The sequence below is a fragment of the Corvus cornix genome, chromosome 9 (assembly GCF_000738735.6).
Source record: "Corvus cornix cornix isolate S_Up_H32 chromosome 9, ASM73873v5, whole genome shotgun sequence".
NCBI classification, from domain to species: Eukaryota; Metazoa; Chordata; class Aves; order Passeriformes; family Corvidae; genus Corvus; species Corvus cornix.
This window is the reverse complement of record NC_046339.1, coordinates 5,777,729-5,792,587: the sequence shown is the minus strand read 5'-3', so window position 1 is coordinate 5,792,587 and position 14,859 is coordinate 5,777,729. Positions and strand designations below refer to the sequence as shown.

Sequence of the window (14,859 nt, the reverse complement as noted above, 5' to 3'; positions counted from 1 at the left end):
AAGGCAGCATTCAGCAGAGCATAAAAGTAAACTCAAGCTGGTGTAGATCAAAGCTGGACATCAACAAACGTGAAGAAAGCTGCAAATACAAAATTAGCCGATCTTTAAAATTAGAGATAAGGAAGGAAGAATAGGGGAGATAAGGGAGTTGTGCCAAATCTTTTGTTGGTGTAAACTCTGTTACGCTGTCTGACCAGAGCTGTTCCCACTCCAGCCAAAAGCATCCTTCGATAATCAGGGAGCCACAGCTGTCTCCCTGTGATTGCCACCACCAAGCCTCCCCCAGGGTACTGCTGAGCACACCAGAGACAAAATACCCAGCCAAAGCTATCTTTTACATACTCACTGTATTTCTACAGAAATGTTAATAACCAAAGCTGTCTTTCAACTTTTGTCCTTCACTTGGTTCCAGGCAAAAGAGTAACAGAGACCCTGTCTGAGCCCAAAAAAAGTAAATAATCACATATCTGGATTAACTGAAGCTGATTTTTCTCTGTTACAAGACTAAGAGATGCTTCTGACCAACGATGTCTGGGATGATTTAAATCAGAGAACTTCAATATTGCTATGTGTTTTACCTACAAGCCCTGGTCCTCAAACAGATTTGTGACATCTTTTCTTCATGGTTGCTAGCATAAACCTATGGAGGCTTTCATTTCTTTGCTTCAATATTCCTGCTCCTACAATAGAATTCTGGAGTATTTTAATACAGTATGACTCACAGTGTCAGCTTACAGTCAGAAAGGGTTCTTTGTGTCTACATTTTATTCCATAAAATGGCACACTGCATTACAGTGGCAGCTAAAACTGTAATTTATACTAAAACAGGAGACAAAAGATGTCCCCTAACCTCAGTTTGATGGCCTTGCAGACCAAGTTCAGCCACAGACACATTCTATGTCCACTCTTCCTCCTCGTCCCACCTGTCCAGCTCACACAGCCCCATCCAGACAGGGTTCCCCTGAAGCTGCTCTCACAGGTTGATTTTGCTGTTCCAGGACCATTTTTGGAAAGACACTGAGGTTAAACTTGTTTGCTTCCCTGCTTCTTACAGTTTATTGCAGCAGTTTTTTTCCAACCAACTCTGAGGGAGACTGAACCAAGATTGAAGCCTTTTTACACCCTACAGAAGAGAAGCTCTTCTGTGTTTTATGCTTACAGAGCCCCAAATAAATCTGAGCTGACACAGCCCAGTTTCCTTTTTTTTTCCTACTTTATTTTTCCTTATTTTAATTTTCATACTCCTCACCTCTGTTCCCAATCACATCCTCTGTTTCCCAAAAGGCAAAACTAGTATTTAAATATTACTTCTTAGGATGTCCAGCAAGATATCCAAACAACATATTAGGGTAGGTTTTTTTCATCTTTTCTCACTATATTTTCCTTCTAACTTTTTTACTATATTTTATATAAGAAACACAAATTTAGCTTCCTAAGTTTCTGACATAAAACATCATTATTTTCATATGCATAAAACTGGTATTTTTTTATTTTAGAATCTCTACGAACAGCACCTTTTGTTACAAAAAACTGAAGGACATGAGATCATTAGATGCCTAAAATACTAACAGAAATATTATTTCGAACTTCCATTAAGTAGTGCTGATTGCTTGCCACTTCACTAGTGACAAAATTTTAAATCCTAATTATTCTTTCTTGTATGTGTTTAGTATTATTTATAACCCTCCCCTTTTAAGAGTTAACTGCAATGCTGTTTAGTAGCATTAGTCCCTAAAGCATAAAGTCACATTGCTCATGCTTTCCTAAGAAAAAACAGCAATCTGTATTTGCCAGCCTGCTTGGTTTAGCTTATTCAGAGGTAATTATTCATGCAAATATACATTTACAAATTACATAGACTGAGGATAAACTAAACAAAACAGAATTACTCAGCTGTGATGTGGTATCTTAAAAAAATAAATCATAAGCTACATATGTACACAGAAAATTATAATAGTGAGATTTAAACTCGGCCTTAAAATTTTCAGTGAAAGGGGTTTATGTCAGAATCCAGTCCCATTGTGTCTGAACTCAACGAATTCTCAAGGCTGAGTCGAAGTTTCCTTGGCTTCTCTGAAACACAGAGAATGAACACAAGACATCCAGAGGCTGCAGAGTGTCCTCCTTCAGTGGCCTTTATATCATTTATATCACACTGAATTAAATCCAGGCATTCCCTCCTAGAGTAGCTACAAGCATTAAGCCTTTAGAGAAACCTGGAGCTCACAGAAGGTGTCTAAAAGCACTTTGTACAAAACCAGGCTCTGCAGGACAGCTGGGGCAGGGATGGATCCACCTCAGCTGGGCAGGAGAGGGACCAGACAGCTGGGGGAGCTCAGAGGCTCAGTGTGAACAACAGCAAAACAGGAGTTATACCACACACCCAGAGAAGTAAAGGCATTTCCTGTCTGAAGTATCTCCTAAGAACAATGTCTTGTGAATGCAAACACCACCAAAGACAGAATGTGGGTCAACTGGACTGAAACACTACATGTAAATGCTTTAGAATTTAAGTAAAATCAAAGTATTTCATTTTATAACATAATACATTTGATATTTTAATTCCCTAGAGATAGGTGTTTCACATTGGTCCAATTGTTTCAATTTTAGATTTAGCTTGGCTGCATCAAAACAAAATATCCAGAAAACAGCCTACCATTTTCAGTCTTCCAAGTCGGAATTCATGATTCAGAACTGTGCTGGTTTTGGCTGGGGCGGCTGTTATGGGGCTGTGTTTTGGATTTGTGCTGAACACAGAGGTGATAATAGAGATGTTTTTCTTATTGCTGAGCAGGGCTTGCACAGAGCCAAGGCCTTTTCTGCTTTTCCTACTCCAAGTAAGCTGGGAGTGCCTGGGAGGGTGGAAGGAGACACAGCCAGGAGAGGGGACCCAAACTGACCACAGGGACATTCCAGACATGTATAACAATAAAAAAGATATCTACCTCAACGAGCAAAACAATCATTCATATGTACAAGAGGAGGTCATCCACTGCATCAAGAAAACACTTGAACTTTCAAAAATGTCGGGCAGAACTCTATTTTCTAGATTATAATAAATGCTCTTTCACAAAGTACTTATAGCCCTTGCTTGGCCAAACATCATCCACTTGAACATAATCAGGGAGATGCCCAACGATGTAATGATGCAAACACAAATCTGAGTGTTAAAGCAGCATTTGAGCAAACAATTTGCAGAGGCAAATATGCAGTTGTGAAAAGGAAAATGACATCTTTCCCATCTCCTGTGAATTCTGTTGTTTTGAGTCATTGCACAGATTTATAGGTCTCTAAATTACATCTGTCGAAAAAGGACTGGGGAAAAAAACATTCTAAAAATATGTTCAGATAAGAAGAAAAGGACTCCAAAACAGGGAATGTGCCTGAGTAATATCAAATTCAAGTGGCCCAAATGATTGACCAGGACAAGTATATAGATATAGAAATATAGCTGTACCTGAGAACAGCTCATCTCTGTGATTAAACAAGAATATTTTTCTGATTTTCAACCACCTAACATCTTGGAAGCAGACTTATTTTACAAGAAACATGTAGTGTGTCAGTCATGTCTCACAGATAATAAAACTGTACAGGGAAGAAAAAGGCTTTCAAATTTTGCTTTTTAAAGTGCACTCAAGATTTTGGAGTTGATGTGCATTCTACATTGCTCAGTCATCTAAAGGCTTTACATGGCAGCACCATTTGGCTTTTCTTTCAGAAACAGCTAACCTTCATTTTGAAAATTTTGCCTATAGAAAAACTGGTAGTTCACCTTTATCCCATGTGTTTCCAAAAATGAGGGTGATGGTTCTCCTGAATTGTGCCAAATTTCACACAGATATTTTGAACATTCCTCTCTTAAGTGTGGGCAGAAATCCCATAGAGATTTGTGAACTTGGTTCATGTGCTCTCAGCAGGGGTGGAAACACCTGGAGAAAAAGAGGAAATCCCATGCAAAGGACAGAACCTGATTCTTTTTAGAGGGCATCGCAGTAAACCACTCATCTTGTACAGTTGCACCTCAAAAGAAAAGCTGGGAAAATGTTTACATCATCTAAAACATACAGGAAAGTCTGAAGAGACTCTGGCATCTGGACAGCTTGATGGGAGGAAAGAGCAAGCTGCCCTGACATCATATAATCGATTTTATTGCTTAAAGCAAGAGCTTTGCCATCATTTCAGCCCATCCAGAGCTCTGGAGCTGCATCTGGACAGAGCTCCCCTCATCTTCCACACAGCCTGGAATTCAGGTCAGCCTCTTTCACAGCAGTACAGAGGCACTCAGTACTATTGTAGTAATACCACTTGATGGTACAATTCCCAATAAAAGCCGTAAGGGACATTGTTAGAGAACTATCAGTTACCACAGAAATCTGTGCTCAGTTCCCTCTCTTAACCTGTTCGGATCCCTCCTGCCCCGAATCCTGAACAATCAACAAAGGAAACTAGAAACTAGGGAGCTCAGTGTGTGCTCTCCTAAATTTTGATTCAACCACAGATTTCCCTAATGATCCATCTTCCAGCATCTGCTGGTGCCTTTCCTTGATTTTAATAAAATAATTTAATAAATGAGAGACTAAATTCAAAACACGAAACAAAGAACACACAACAGTCGCCATCAGCAATATCCACTACCTGTAACTTCTGCAGAAGGGTTTCCCTCCGTATTTCTTCAGTTGCCTTTACATTTTTGGTACCTACTTCACAAGCATTGTGAACAAATTATCTACATGGTCTGCAGAGAAAATGGAACAATTGTGAGCGTTTACTTTGGGCAGAACAACCCTACACCAGCAGTAAGATCATCAGGGAAAGATCTCTATTCAAAAAGTCAGTATTATCCTCCAAATCCTGAGTCTGACACTGTCCATACTGATACAATTTCTCATTCTAGATTTTAGTTTGTGACTTTATATGATTATAATGTTCTCCTTTAGCCTTAAGATGAAAGGGGTTTAGCAGTAAAATGGCAACATGGACAAAAACATGAGAAAATTTTCTTGAATAAAATTTTTGTTAGAAAACTGATGCAGTAATTCTTTTTCCGGCAATGTGAAATTTCTAGGTTTTTCATACTAATTCATCCTCTAAAATATTCCCCAGGTGAAGATCATGCCTGGCAAGCATTGACCTGCAGCAGGAGACACATCCCTCTTGGATGAGAATGCAGCAGGAGCTTTCTTGCATATTTAAGCAGCTTTGCTCTCCCGTAGTTGTAGCCATTGCCAGACCTCTTCCATCCTTATTCACCTCTGTCTGCCCCTTCAAGGCACCAGAGCAAGGCAGTGAATCTTGCAGCAGACAGGACTAACTCTATATGGCAACATAATTCAGTGGAAGGAAGATAAATTCCTTGAAGTATCTTCTTTCTCACGCACACCGACTCTTGGGCCAGTCACACCCTGGTGACTGATGAGGCACCTTCCCTTTGAACTGCAGAGCCCAGGAACACCAGAAATAATTGTGAGAATAAAACTGATACAGCTCACAATTCATTCACATTAAGGCCCTCTTAATGAATGAGATAAACACTGTAACTAATATTCATTACATGAGGTTAGACATGAGATTTATTTATATTTAGTGGGAGAGACAGCACATCCGACAGAATAAAAACCTAAGAATGTCTGAGAGAGAAGACCAATGTATTTTCAGCTTTATTTACTTTCCACTATATTTTATTTATTTATTTTTAAGGGATTGCAATTGGTAGGTGGAAGCATAAGTGCTGTATTTCCAAACAGATTTAAAAGGGAATTTCTGAACAAAAGCTTTTTTCTCAGGACATTTTAGTCCAGCCAGTGAAGAGGCTCTGGCATTTTGACAGTTCACATACACAGCCAATGCACTTCTGCCAACAGCACCTGGACACCAAACTTACACTTGCCAATGGTTACTTGCCTGGGTCTTTTTTTTTTAGCTTTTCATTCTTTTTTACATTTTTAAGAATGCAGTTCTTATATATATTTTTCAACCAGCTGTATCACAGCAGCACTTTTTTTTTTTTTTTTTTTCATCCTGCTCTGAAAGGTTTCAAAAGTTATTTGCTTCAAAGGGTTTCCTCTGAGAGTGGTCTTCTTTTTCTGGTCTTTCCTACTACCAAGGCTGTGTCCAGGTTTAGAGCATTCCTCAAAGCACTCTCTAGAGAGGTATATCCTTTGCTCTTTAACACCAAAGTTCTTTAACAAAGAAGTTAGATACACTGCAGTTCTCACCAAATTATTCTTATAATGACAGCTTTATCCTTAGTTTAGGTTACATTTAAAACCTCCCAAGCATGCTTATACATTTTTTTTTTTAAGTAAGAACTTATTTCCACTCTTTCATGCGCTCATCTTAGAAGATTATATTTGGACTTCATATCACCACGTCCTAACACAGATCGGAAATCTTCAGACTTGCTTTGGATTTTCAGTGCTACTTTAATTTCAAATTATTAAAAGATATTTTAAAAATACGACAGAGACTCCCATCTCTGGGAGAAAAACATCCAATAAACTTACATTAGAAGAAAGAAAGTTCTAAGATTTTGACAAAATGTTGTCCAGTAGTGACTGCAGAAGTTGTACTGGTAGGTAGAGATAACTCCTAAGATAAAACACACTGCTGAGGCTTTAACTGGTAAGATTTATCACACTGCATTGAAGATTAAAATAGTTGCTGCTGATTCTTTTCAGCTGCCAGCTCTAGTTCACAAGACACCACCATTATTTAGATTTTTTTCTCCATTTTCAAAAATCAGCAAGTGCGGCATGGCAGAAGAGTGATTTTTTGCCCTTTAAAAATATATTTTATTACAGCAATTGTAACCCATATCGTCATGGATGCCTAATGCCAGAGACTGCCAGGGTCAGAGCCCTGTGCCCATGCTCCCACACACACGATGTTTATGCTCAGTAAAATGTAATCTGCCTTCAACTACAGATGCTTTTGTACTGCTAATGTTCCTGAAGAGATTTTAGGACTTGCTTCTCTTCCTCAAAATCAAACTTAAAAAAAAGAGAAGCAACAATAGTTTAATCAATATTGTATTTTACAGTCGCTCGTAACTACCAGAGAACTGAGCAGCATTTTAAGCAGTTCTTTATTGTTCATGCATGAAACTACTTTTTTAAAACAATGAAGTTATGTAAGTAGTTTTAGGGACAAGGATTGAGTATTATATAAATACAAAAATATTTTGTTATTGTTCTCGTATCAGTTGTAGTTGTTTCTTACGATTTTTTTCTCATACTAGCAATTTTTTAAAAGTTGATATTTACTTAATAGTCCCTCTGTTAAACGAAATTTTTGCATTTTTTTCAGTCTAAGCAGGATTCCTTCGAGGCAGTTTTAAACCTCTAGAACACTGGAGAAATTTAAAAGAGAAAGATCCCTAAAACCCAATCCCAAGAGCTCACAGTACAAAGAAGCTTTTTACTTGAAAATTCCTCCTCTGAGTAGAATATTGCTTTTACAAAATTAAGCAGAAAAAAAGCACAGGTATGTTATTGGTAGGTTCATATTTACTAAGAAGATGAAGAAGAAATTACAGAGAGAGAGAAGATGGCACCACCTAAGGAAAACATGACTTGTGATTTGGCAGAAAGGTTTCCACTTGACCTGAGTACATTTGTATTGAGGTTTGAACCAAACACCATTAACAAGGAATGGGGGTGAAAAAAAAGCCTGACTGGGTGGGCACCATCCCAGGAATCCACTGAACTGCAGAGGTGATGGCAACTCAGTAGGTCTGACTGTACAGTAACAATTAAAGAGAAAAAATATTCCCTGGAGATCCATGCAATTGCACAAATTTCACTGCTACTCTCTCACAGTGACTACTAACAGACAAAATTTAACTCTGCTTAGAAAAGATGTAATTCCCATTTATTTCAATAGGAATTTCACTTGCACTAAAACCTAAAAAAAGCACCAGATACTCTTCCCAAGCCCTCAGGGTTTGCACCCTTTAGTTTCCACCATGCAATTGGAATATAAATAATTGTTATGTTTCAACATTGCTCCCTCTCTAATATTGTACAGAGGCTTTACTAAGAAATGCCTTCAGCTGATTCTGTGCAATGGCATGGAAGTGCTCAGTGATCTGTTATGTATCTGGATACCAAGATGCCTCACCTTTTGCTTTGTTATCATTTAAAACCTCTCATTTATTATTAATGGTGTTATTACTAAAATGCCATTACTAACGTTTTATTAGTAAAACATCAGGACAGCATTGACTCACAATTATAAAACAGCAAAAGGCTCTGCAGCAGCAGCATTTACATCATTAAAACCCTGCCTTCAGTGACTCAAAAATCTTCCAGCAATATTAATCGGGGCTTTGTGCATGATGAACTACTATTATTTTTAGGGAACTGTACAACTTTATTTATTAATGGTTATGTGATATATGCCAGAAAACTGACAGGATGTTCTGCAGGACATCTCTTCAATGATCGCTTTTGGAGCCCTCGCCTGCAATTTTAAATTATATAACCTTCACATTGCATTTCACAGCTTTCTATACGTAATTATAATGGAGTGGCAGCTATGCTGTAGTTAATGTTCAATGCTGTTTTCTGCTTAAAGGTCAAGTCTATTCTAAAATCCATATTCTTAGTGAGATTGCCTTGAAAATTTGCTGTGCCTACTTGGTATGCAGAGCGGTGGTCTAAATTATGATTATTTGTGGAAGAGGTTTCTGAGAAACTCTTCTATAAATAAAAGATAAATAAAGCTGCTCTAAAACTTCTAAATGTTACCAAAAAATCACATGATTCTTCTCATTTGTGTGTATGTGTTATTCAACCTATAGCCCTAACCATCTGCAAAACTGATTTCAGTTGCTAGGGATTCATTTTAGCTAGTGCATGTCTCTTCAGAGAAGAAATCTTTGAAAATGTTAATAAAGATAATAATGAACTAAATTTGGCATGCCTAAAAGAATTAAATGCACACATGTATCCAGATTCCCTCTAGCTTGGTATTTTGCACCAATGTGCCATCAAAAATGACTGAAAGACTTAGGAAGAGATGCTGTGATTATTTAATCTAAATTAAACGCACTCTCTGCCTTTGGAATTCAAGATGTGCGAGCGAGCACGCTGCAGAAGGCTCATTTAGAAATTTTGCCTGGGGATAAAAATAACCTGGGAAGATTTAAAAATTTTCTAAAACCAACCCGCTGACACCAATCTTAATTCTGAAATATTGTTAAGGAAATTACCACTGATTAGCTGGAGGGAAGAGAAAAGATAGTAAGGGTGCACTAATCACATTTCCAGCACAATGAAACCGAATCAAATGAAAGCAAGCTTTGGGGTCAAGGACTTCCTGATGCACTGTCCCCTCCAGAGGAACTCCAGACCTTTTCATGCAGAGCTGGAAATACAGAGAGCTGCCAGTACTGGCAGCAAACAAGGCTGTAAACCTGAGAGGGGAGGGGACTGTGGGTCACACAAGTAGGACACACTCCTGGCAGGAGCAGGAAAGGTTAGAGGAACAGGCATAGGAGGGAAGACTCCCATCTTCCTGCAGAGCAAAGCACCTGGGAAAGATGGGGATGGAGGGACAGAGGAGACATCTCAATGCAGCCATAAGAAAATGGGGTATCGGGTAAGTGAGCAAAGTCCCCTCCTTCTGAAAGAGGATCTGACAGCAGTCCGAGCACTGGTTCCCTTATTTCCCATCTTGCCAAGATTGAAGAATGGTGGGAAGATGACTGAGTTTAACAGATGGGCTTGTACTTCCCAGATTGCTTCAGGTTGCATTAATCTCTGTGGTGGGTTCTCATTTAGCTGAGAAGATGTCACCAAAACAAACGAACCGGAGCAGGCGGGGACGTGACCAGCAAACGCAGAGAATCTCTTCTGCATGGTGTGGGGAGAGGCAGGCAGGCAGCACTCCCACTTGTCTGCTCCCTGCAGCCCCTCCAAAACTAATCAAAGATACCCCTGGCTGACTGGGAGTATAAATGCCTCAGATCAGCAGACACTGCAACAGAGGAATCAGTAGAAACACGGAACGTGGATGATGGCAGGGAAGTGAGGTGACACGGCAGAGGAGTCCAGGCAGTCAAGGAGCAGGGACAGAGCAGTGGCCAAAATACAAAACAGACACAGTTGGGTGTTGGGAGCACTGTCTCAGAGATGGGCATGATTAATTTCTGTCCATAAACCCCCAAATCCCTGCCTGCATGTGCATCCCCATTTCAAGAACATGCCAGTACTTCTACTCTTGCATCCTCTCCTGGTTCCTGAACCAACCCAGTGCATGAGGTCCAGGAAAGAAACATGATGTTCTGCTGGGCTTGCTGAGAGCATCCATGAGGGTAGAAACAAACCCCAAACTAGAAGAGAGGACTAGCACAGGAACCAACAGGGATTTGGTGCAATATTCAAGAAGAGGCAGAGTAGCGCATCATGAGATGACGCCACTTAACAGGGGACACCAAGTACCTCAGTTTAAAGCATGAAAGCAGATTTAGGATTGCCAGAAGTTCCTTAACACTTCCATAAAACAAAGAGTGAATAAATTGGAGGTGAAAGGAAAGTGAGGAAAACTTCAGGTCACACAAACATAATTTCAGAAAATGTGTGAATACAAAGCAAATACCATTTACATTTTGCTTTAATTAGTCTGTCCTTGAATGTTATTCCAACACACCAATGATTACATCTGCTAGGACTGACTATTTCCAGTTGCTAAAGAAACAGTGGAGGGAGCAGACAAACACTGTGGATGTGTTTTTTCCTGAAGCTGATGCACTTGGCAGAACTGATAGAAACCAACTGCCCAGTGCCCGAGTGCCACCCAGCCTCCTGCAAGCCCCAACACACCCTTGCCTGTCTTTTACTGCACTCAGGGATCACACCACGTGTCACACATGGGGTACCACGTGTGCCCATGCTGACACCATTTGGAACTGAAGGGAGACACCAGATTTCGGGGGGTTCACAGCCCCCTCTCATCAGCTCCTGCCGATGGTTCCCCATCAGCCCACTCCACTCCCCAGTGACTGCCACACACCCACAGCTCCTGGATCCCCACACTCCAGGAGGCAGGAGCAGCACATTCGGATTCACCACACCACCCTCACTGGGAGACTGGCTGGATACCACCTGACAATGCATTTTGCTTTAATGCATAAATTTGAAGCAATGTAATTTCCATTTATATGTGCACTCTGTTGGCCGGAGCAGCTTCCCTGTTTTTATCAAGCAGACAAAAGGTTTAAGCTCTATAAAAGGTGGCTGATATTTAAGTTTTAATAAAAATATATTTCAGGTATGTCATTCTTTCCTTAGGCTGACCAAGCTTACAATATATTATTTACATAACTGCTGCAATATCTATTTCAAAACTGACTCGACAGCCCTCTCCAGAACTGTAAGCTGCCCTGCCTGTCACCATGATGGGTAAACACTGTCACCTTTTCACAGCCCGATGAAATATAGAGAAGTAGTAAAGTGCACCATCCATCACAATGGCACTAAGTAGGTTTTTGAAGTAGATTTCAGATCACAAATGCTCACATTTTTACTCACAAATGCTGTTTAGACTGTTACCAGAAAGCACAAATTGGATGGCTCATATACAATGGCCGTATGATGAATGGACATGACAGGTGGCCAAAGAAAATGAGTCTTGCTGTTCTACAAATAACCTTGTCAACATCAAAGTGGAGCTGTAGCTCTGCTGGTAGCCAGACTGCAATAGCTTAATGGTTTTATTTGCTTCAACTTCTAGCAAACCAAACAGACAAATGAGATACAATGAAGCAGCAGCATTGAGGCAGTATTAGCAATTCAGCCTGATTAAGTGACACATAATAGGAATATTCTGCTAAGGATGTGCCACATTTGAAAGAAAATTATTCAGGTTATGAGTAGCTGGTTATAAAAATACCTGTTCACAGGAAAACTCTCATGATTTTGCAATCACAAACCACTGCAGGATATTCAAAATACACGACTTGTAGTTCCATGGCATGCAATCAAGTCACTTTCTGATGGCTGAAGCCAGCAACAGCCACCACTTGAGACTTCTCATTTAAAGTTTTTTCTACTTCCATTAGTTTAAACAGTAGCGATTAGTGTGTAGGATTGAAAGTCAGGAAGGTTAGATCACTACCAACTTACCTGTAGCCTAAACAAATAAGAAAATTTTCCTTTTAGGCAAAAACTCTAGATCTAAGGACATTTCAGGAAGACTTTCTGAAGAACAGATCTCAAGTTTCGTAACAGTGCTGAGATATCTCAAAGAACTGACTGTAAAACTATGCAAAGAGTAATTCTTTGGCTCCAGTACAAGTTTGGAGTTTTGCCAAAGCCAAGGTCCAGCCCTTGTGATGAGGACAGTGTGTGTGGGCCTCATTTCTGCTGAACTCTTAAGAGAAAACTGCCCTGAAACATAATGGAAAGTGGAACACGTGCTGCTGGGAATAACAGCAGTGGTTTTTCCCGGAACATTGGATTTCCTTCAATCTGATGAATTTGTTAGCAACACATTGACATCCATGAAATAAAACCTCAAAGGTCACAACCATTCTTCTCTCTGATTACAGTTACTCTTACTAAGTTACAATGAGAAAATAATATTAAATACGGAGGTTTTAAGCTATTTGAGAAGGCAACCCCAATCATTAGTACTTTTCATTCACCCATGGAAAAGTTAAAGCATTTATCATGCAAGTTAGGACCTCCTCTTGCCTACTTCATTTTGCTTCTCGGCAACAAATTTGAAGTGGACAGAGCCCCAGAATGGAGGCTCACAGGACTCAGCGTGGAGAGGAGGCATATTTAAATATTAAGATGTTCACAATCTGTTCCTTTATAGTCTGTAAGTGTTCTAAGCCATGAACAAACATGTCTTTTAAATAAGAAACAAACCAAGATGGAAACCCCCCTGCATCAGTGGAATAATACACAATATTTTCAGGAGGAAGACAATAATGCAATTAGCAGTGAAACTGCAATTTTTGTACTTCAGAAATATTTATTAAGATTTATACTATCTCAACTAGGAAAATAAACAGAAATTATGGCCCTTTTGTGCACTCTCAAAATATTTAGAAAGCAGCTAAAGGAAAGCAGACAGTGAAGACAGTAAACAGGATAAAACAAGATAATCCAAGATGTTATTTCACTTGGCAAGTAACAAATCCAAACACACAGAATCTTTTTGCTGACAAAACTTCCTAGAGTAACTACAGTAAGATAAAACTACAAATCGGTGTTTTCAAAAGGAAACAGAGTAGATGTGTCAACTGAGTTGTCACAAAAGCAACTATGTGAGATCCACGACCATAATTCAGAACCTCCAGGTATTAGCCCAGCACTCTCACCAGCCTCATCTTATCCTTCCTACAAGCATCCCTCAAATCAGTAGCACTCATACATCAGCAAGGATAAAGTCTAACTTTAGACACAGCTTCCAGATTTTTACACTCAAGCAAAATGTGCCAATTCATAAACACAGATACTTAAAAAAAATTATTCACACACACACATATATATATGTGAGTGTCTATCTATGTATTTCTCCCACAAACTATTCATATACATAAGATTATAAGGTTAAGTAAGGTAAGTAAGACTGGCCACATCATAAGTCACATAAATATGCTTATTTTAAGGCTGGGCGTTTCACCATATTATCAACTGGATTTGATGATCTTAGAGGTCTTTTCCTACCTAAATAATTCTGTGATTCTATGTGCAATTTTCCAGTCAGGTTCAACAAAAGCTGATGTTTCCTAACTCTATTTCACCACAAGTGACAGAGACAAATGGTCACGTTACCTCAAGAGTTCCTTTGGCAGAATAAGCTGCGTATGAGTACAGGAGGTCTTGGCTGTCAAGTGTTTTGGGGTCTCTGCTGCACTGTTGTCCACTTGGATAAAAGCATTCCCCGCTGTTTTGCAGAGTTACTGTGTTTGAAGAAGGGCCGGGCAGGTCAAGCAGAACAGAGTAATTTACCAGCCCGACATCTTCCAGGCCTTGGGAACGCCACTGACCCAGGATTTTCATTGCAATGTCTGCATCATCTTCTCTGGGGAACTGTAACAAATCTCTGGAAAAAAAACCACACAAGTAAACACGGGATTAGTTTATTTCTCACCAGGACTCTTGTACCTTAGTGTGCATCAGTGCATGACTTTATTAAAAATCTGTCATCAAACACGCAAAAAAAAATCCAACTTGCATTTTTTTGCAAATATTTTCCTACCAAGTACAAGACAAAGGCAACTGCTTTTTGGGAAATAAAAATAAGGAAAAAAAATATGTAGAGGAAATGAAATAAAGAATCCTACAGAAATTATCATAGTAACTGTTTCAAAATTCATACATCTGTCATTCATCGAGTTTCTTCTAAAAGAGTGTAAGTTTAACCCATCTTTAAATATGAAGAACCTAATGTAAAGTAACATCTCAAGGACTTCAGGGAGGGCATGATGCTGAAAACTAGTTATAATTACATGTTTGGCTTAAATTCATCAAGTAAAGCAAATTTACTAAGCAGAATGGAACTGTTCCCCCAGATGATGTGCTTGCTTTCAGGATGTCTTCCTCACATTTCCTACCTGCACTGAAGGATTACCTGAGCCACCAGCTTGGCCAGCATACCAGGCAAACACAGGAATTACTTTGGCAGTATCCACTGATGGGTCAGTGAGAACTCAGACAGGTTGGTCTGGGCTTGTATCACTGGGTTTGCATCACTGTCCAACACTGGCTGCCAGAGGGGCCACAGGATGAAGGCACTGAAGGACCACCCTCCTCCCCAGTACATGCCAAAGGATTTGAGATGCTGAAACTATTTTCATGATAACTTTAGAGGATGGGCTTGCTGAAGGAACAACTGAAGGCTTTC

The 14,859-nt window shown here is 39.6% G+C and overlaps 1 protein-coding gene across 8 annotated transcripts in view; it reads right to left on the bottom strand.

Moving 5' to 3' along the window:
• NAALADL2 (N-acetylated alpha-linked acidic dipeptidase like 2) overlaps positions 1-14,859 on the bottom strand; it is a 421,429-nt gene that overhangs the window by 175,961 nt on the left and 230,609 nt on the right. For all 8 annotated transcript variants that reach the window (XM_039556880.1, XM_039556879.1, XM_039556882.1 and 5 more), the window contains one exon: positions 13,788-14,058. In XM_039556880.1, coding sequence (XP_039412814.1) covers positions 13,788-14,058 — 271 coding nt within the window. The remainder of the gene's footprint in view (positions 1-13,787; positions 14,059-14,859) is intronic.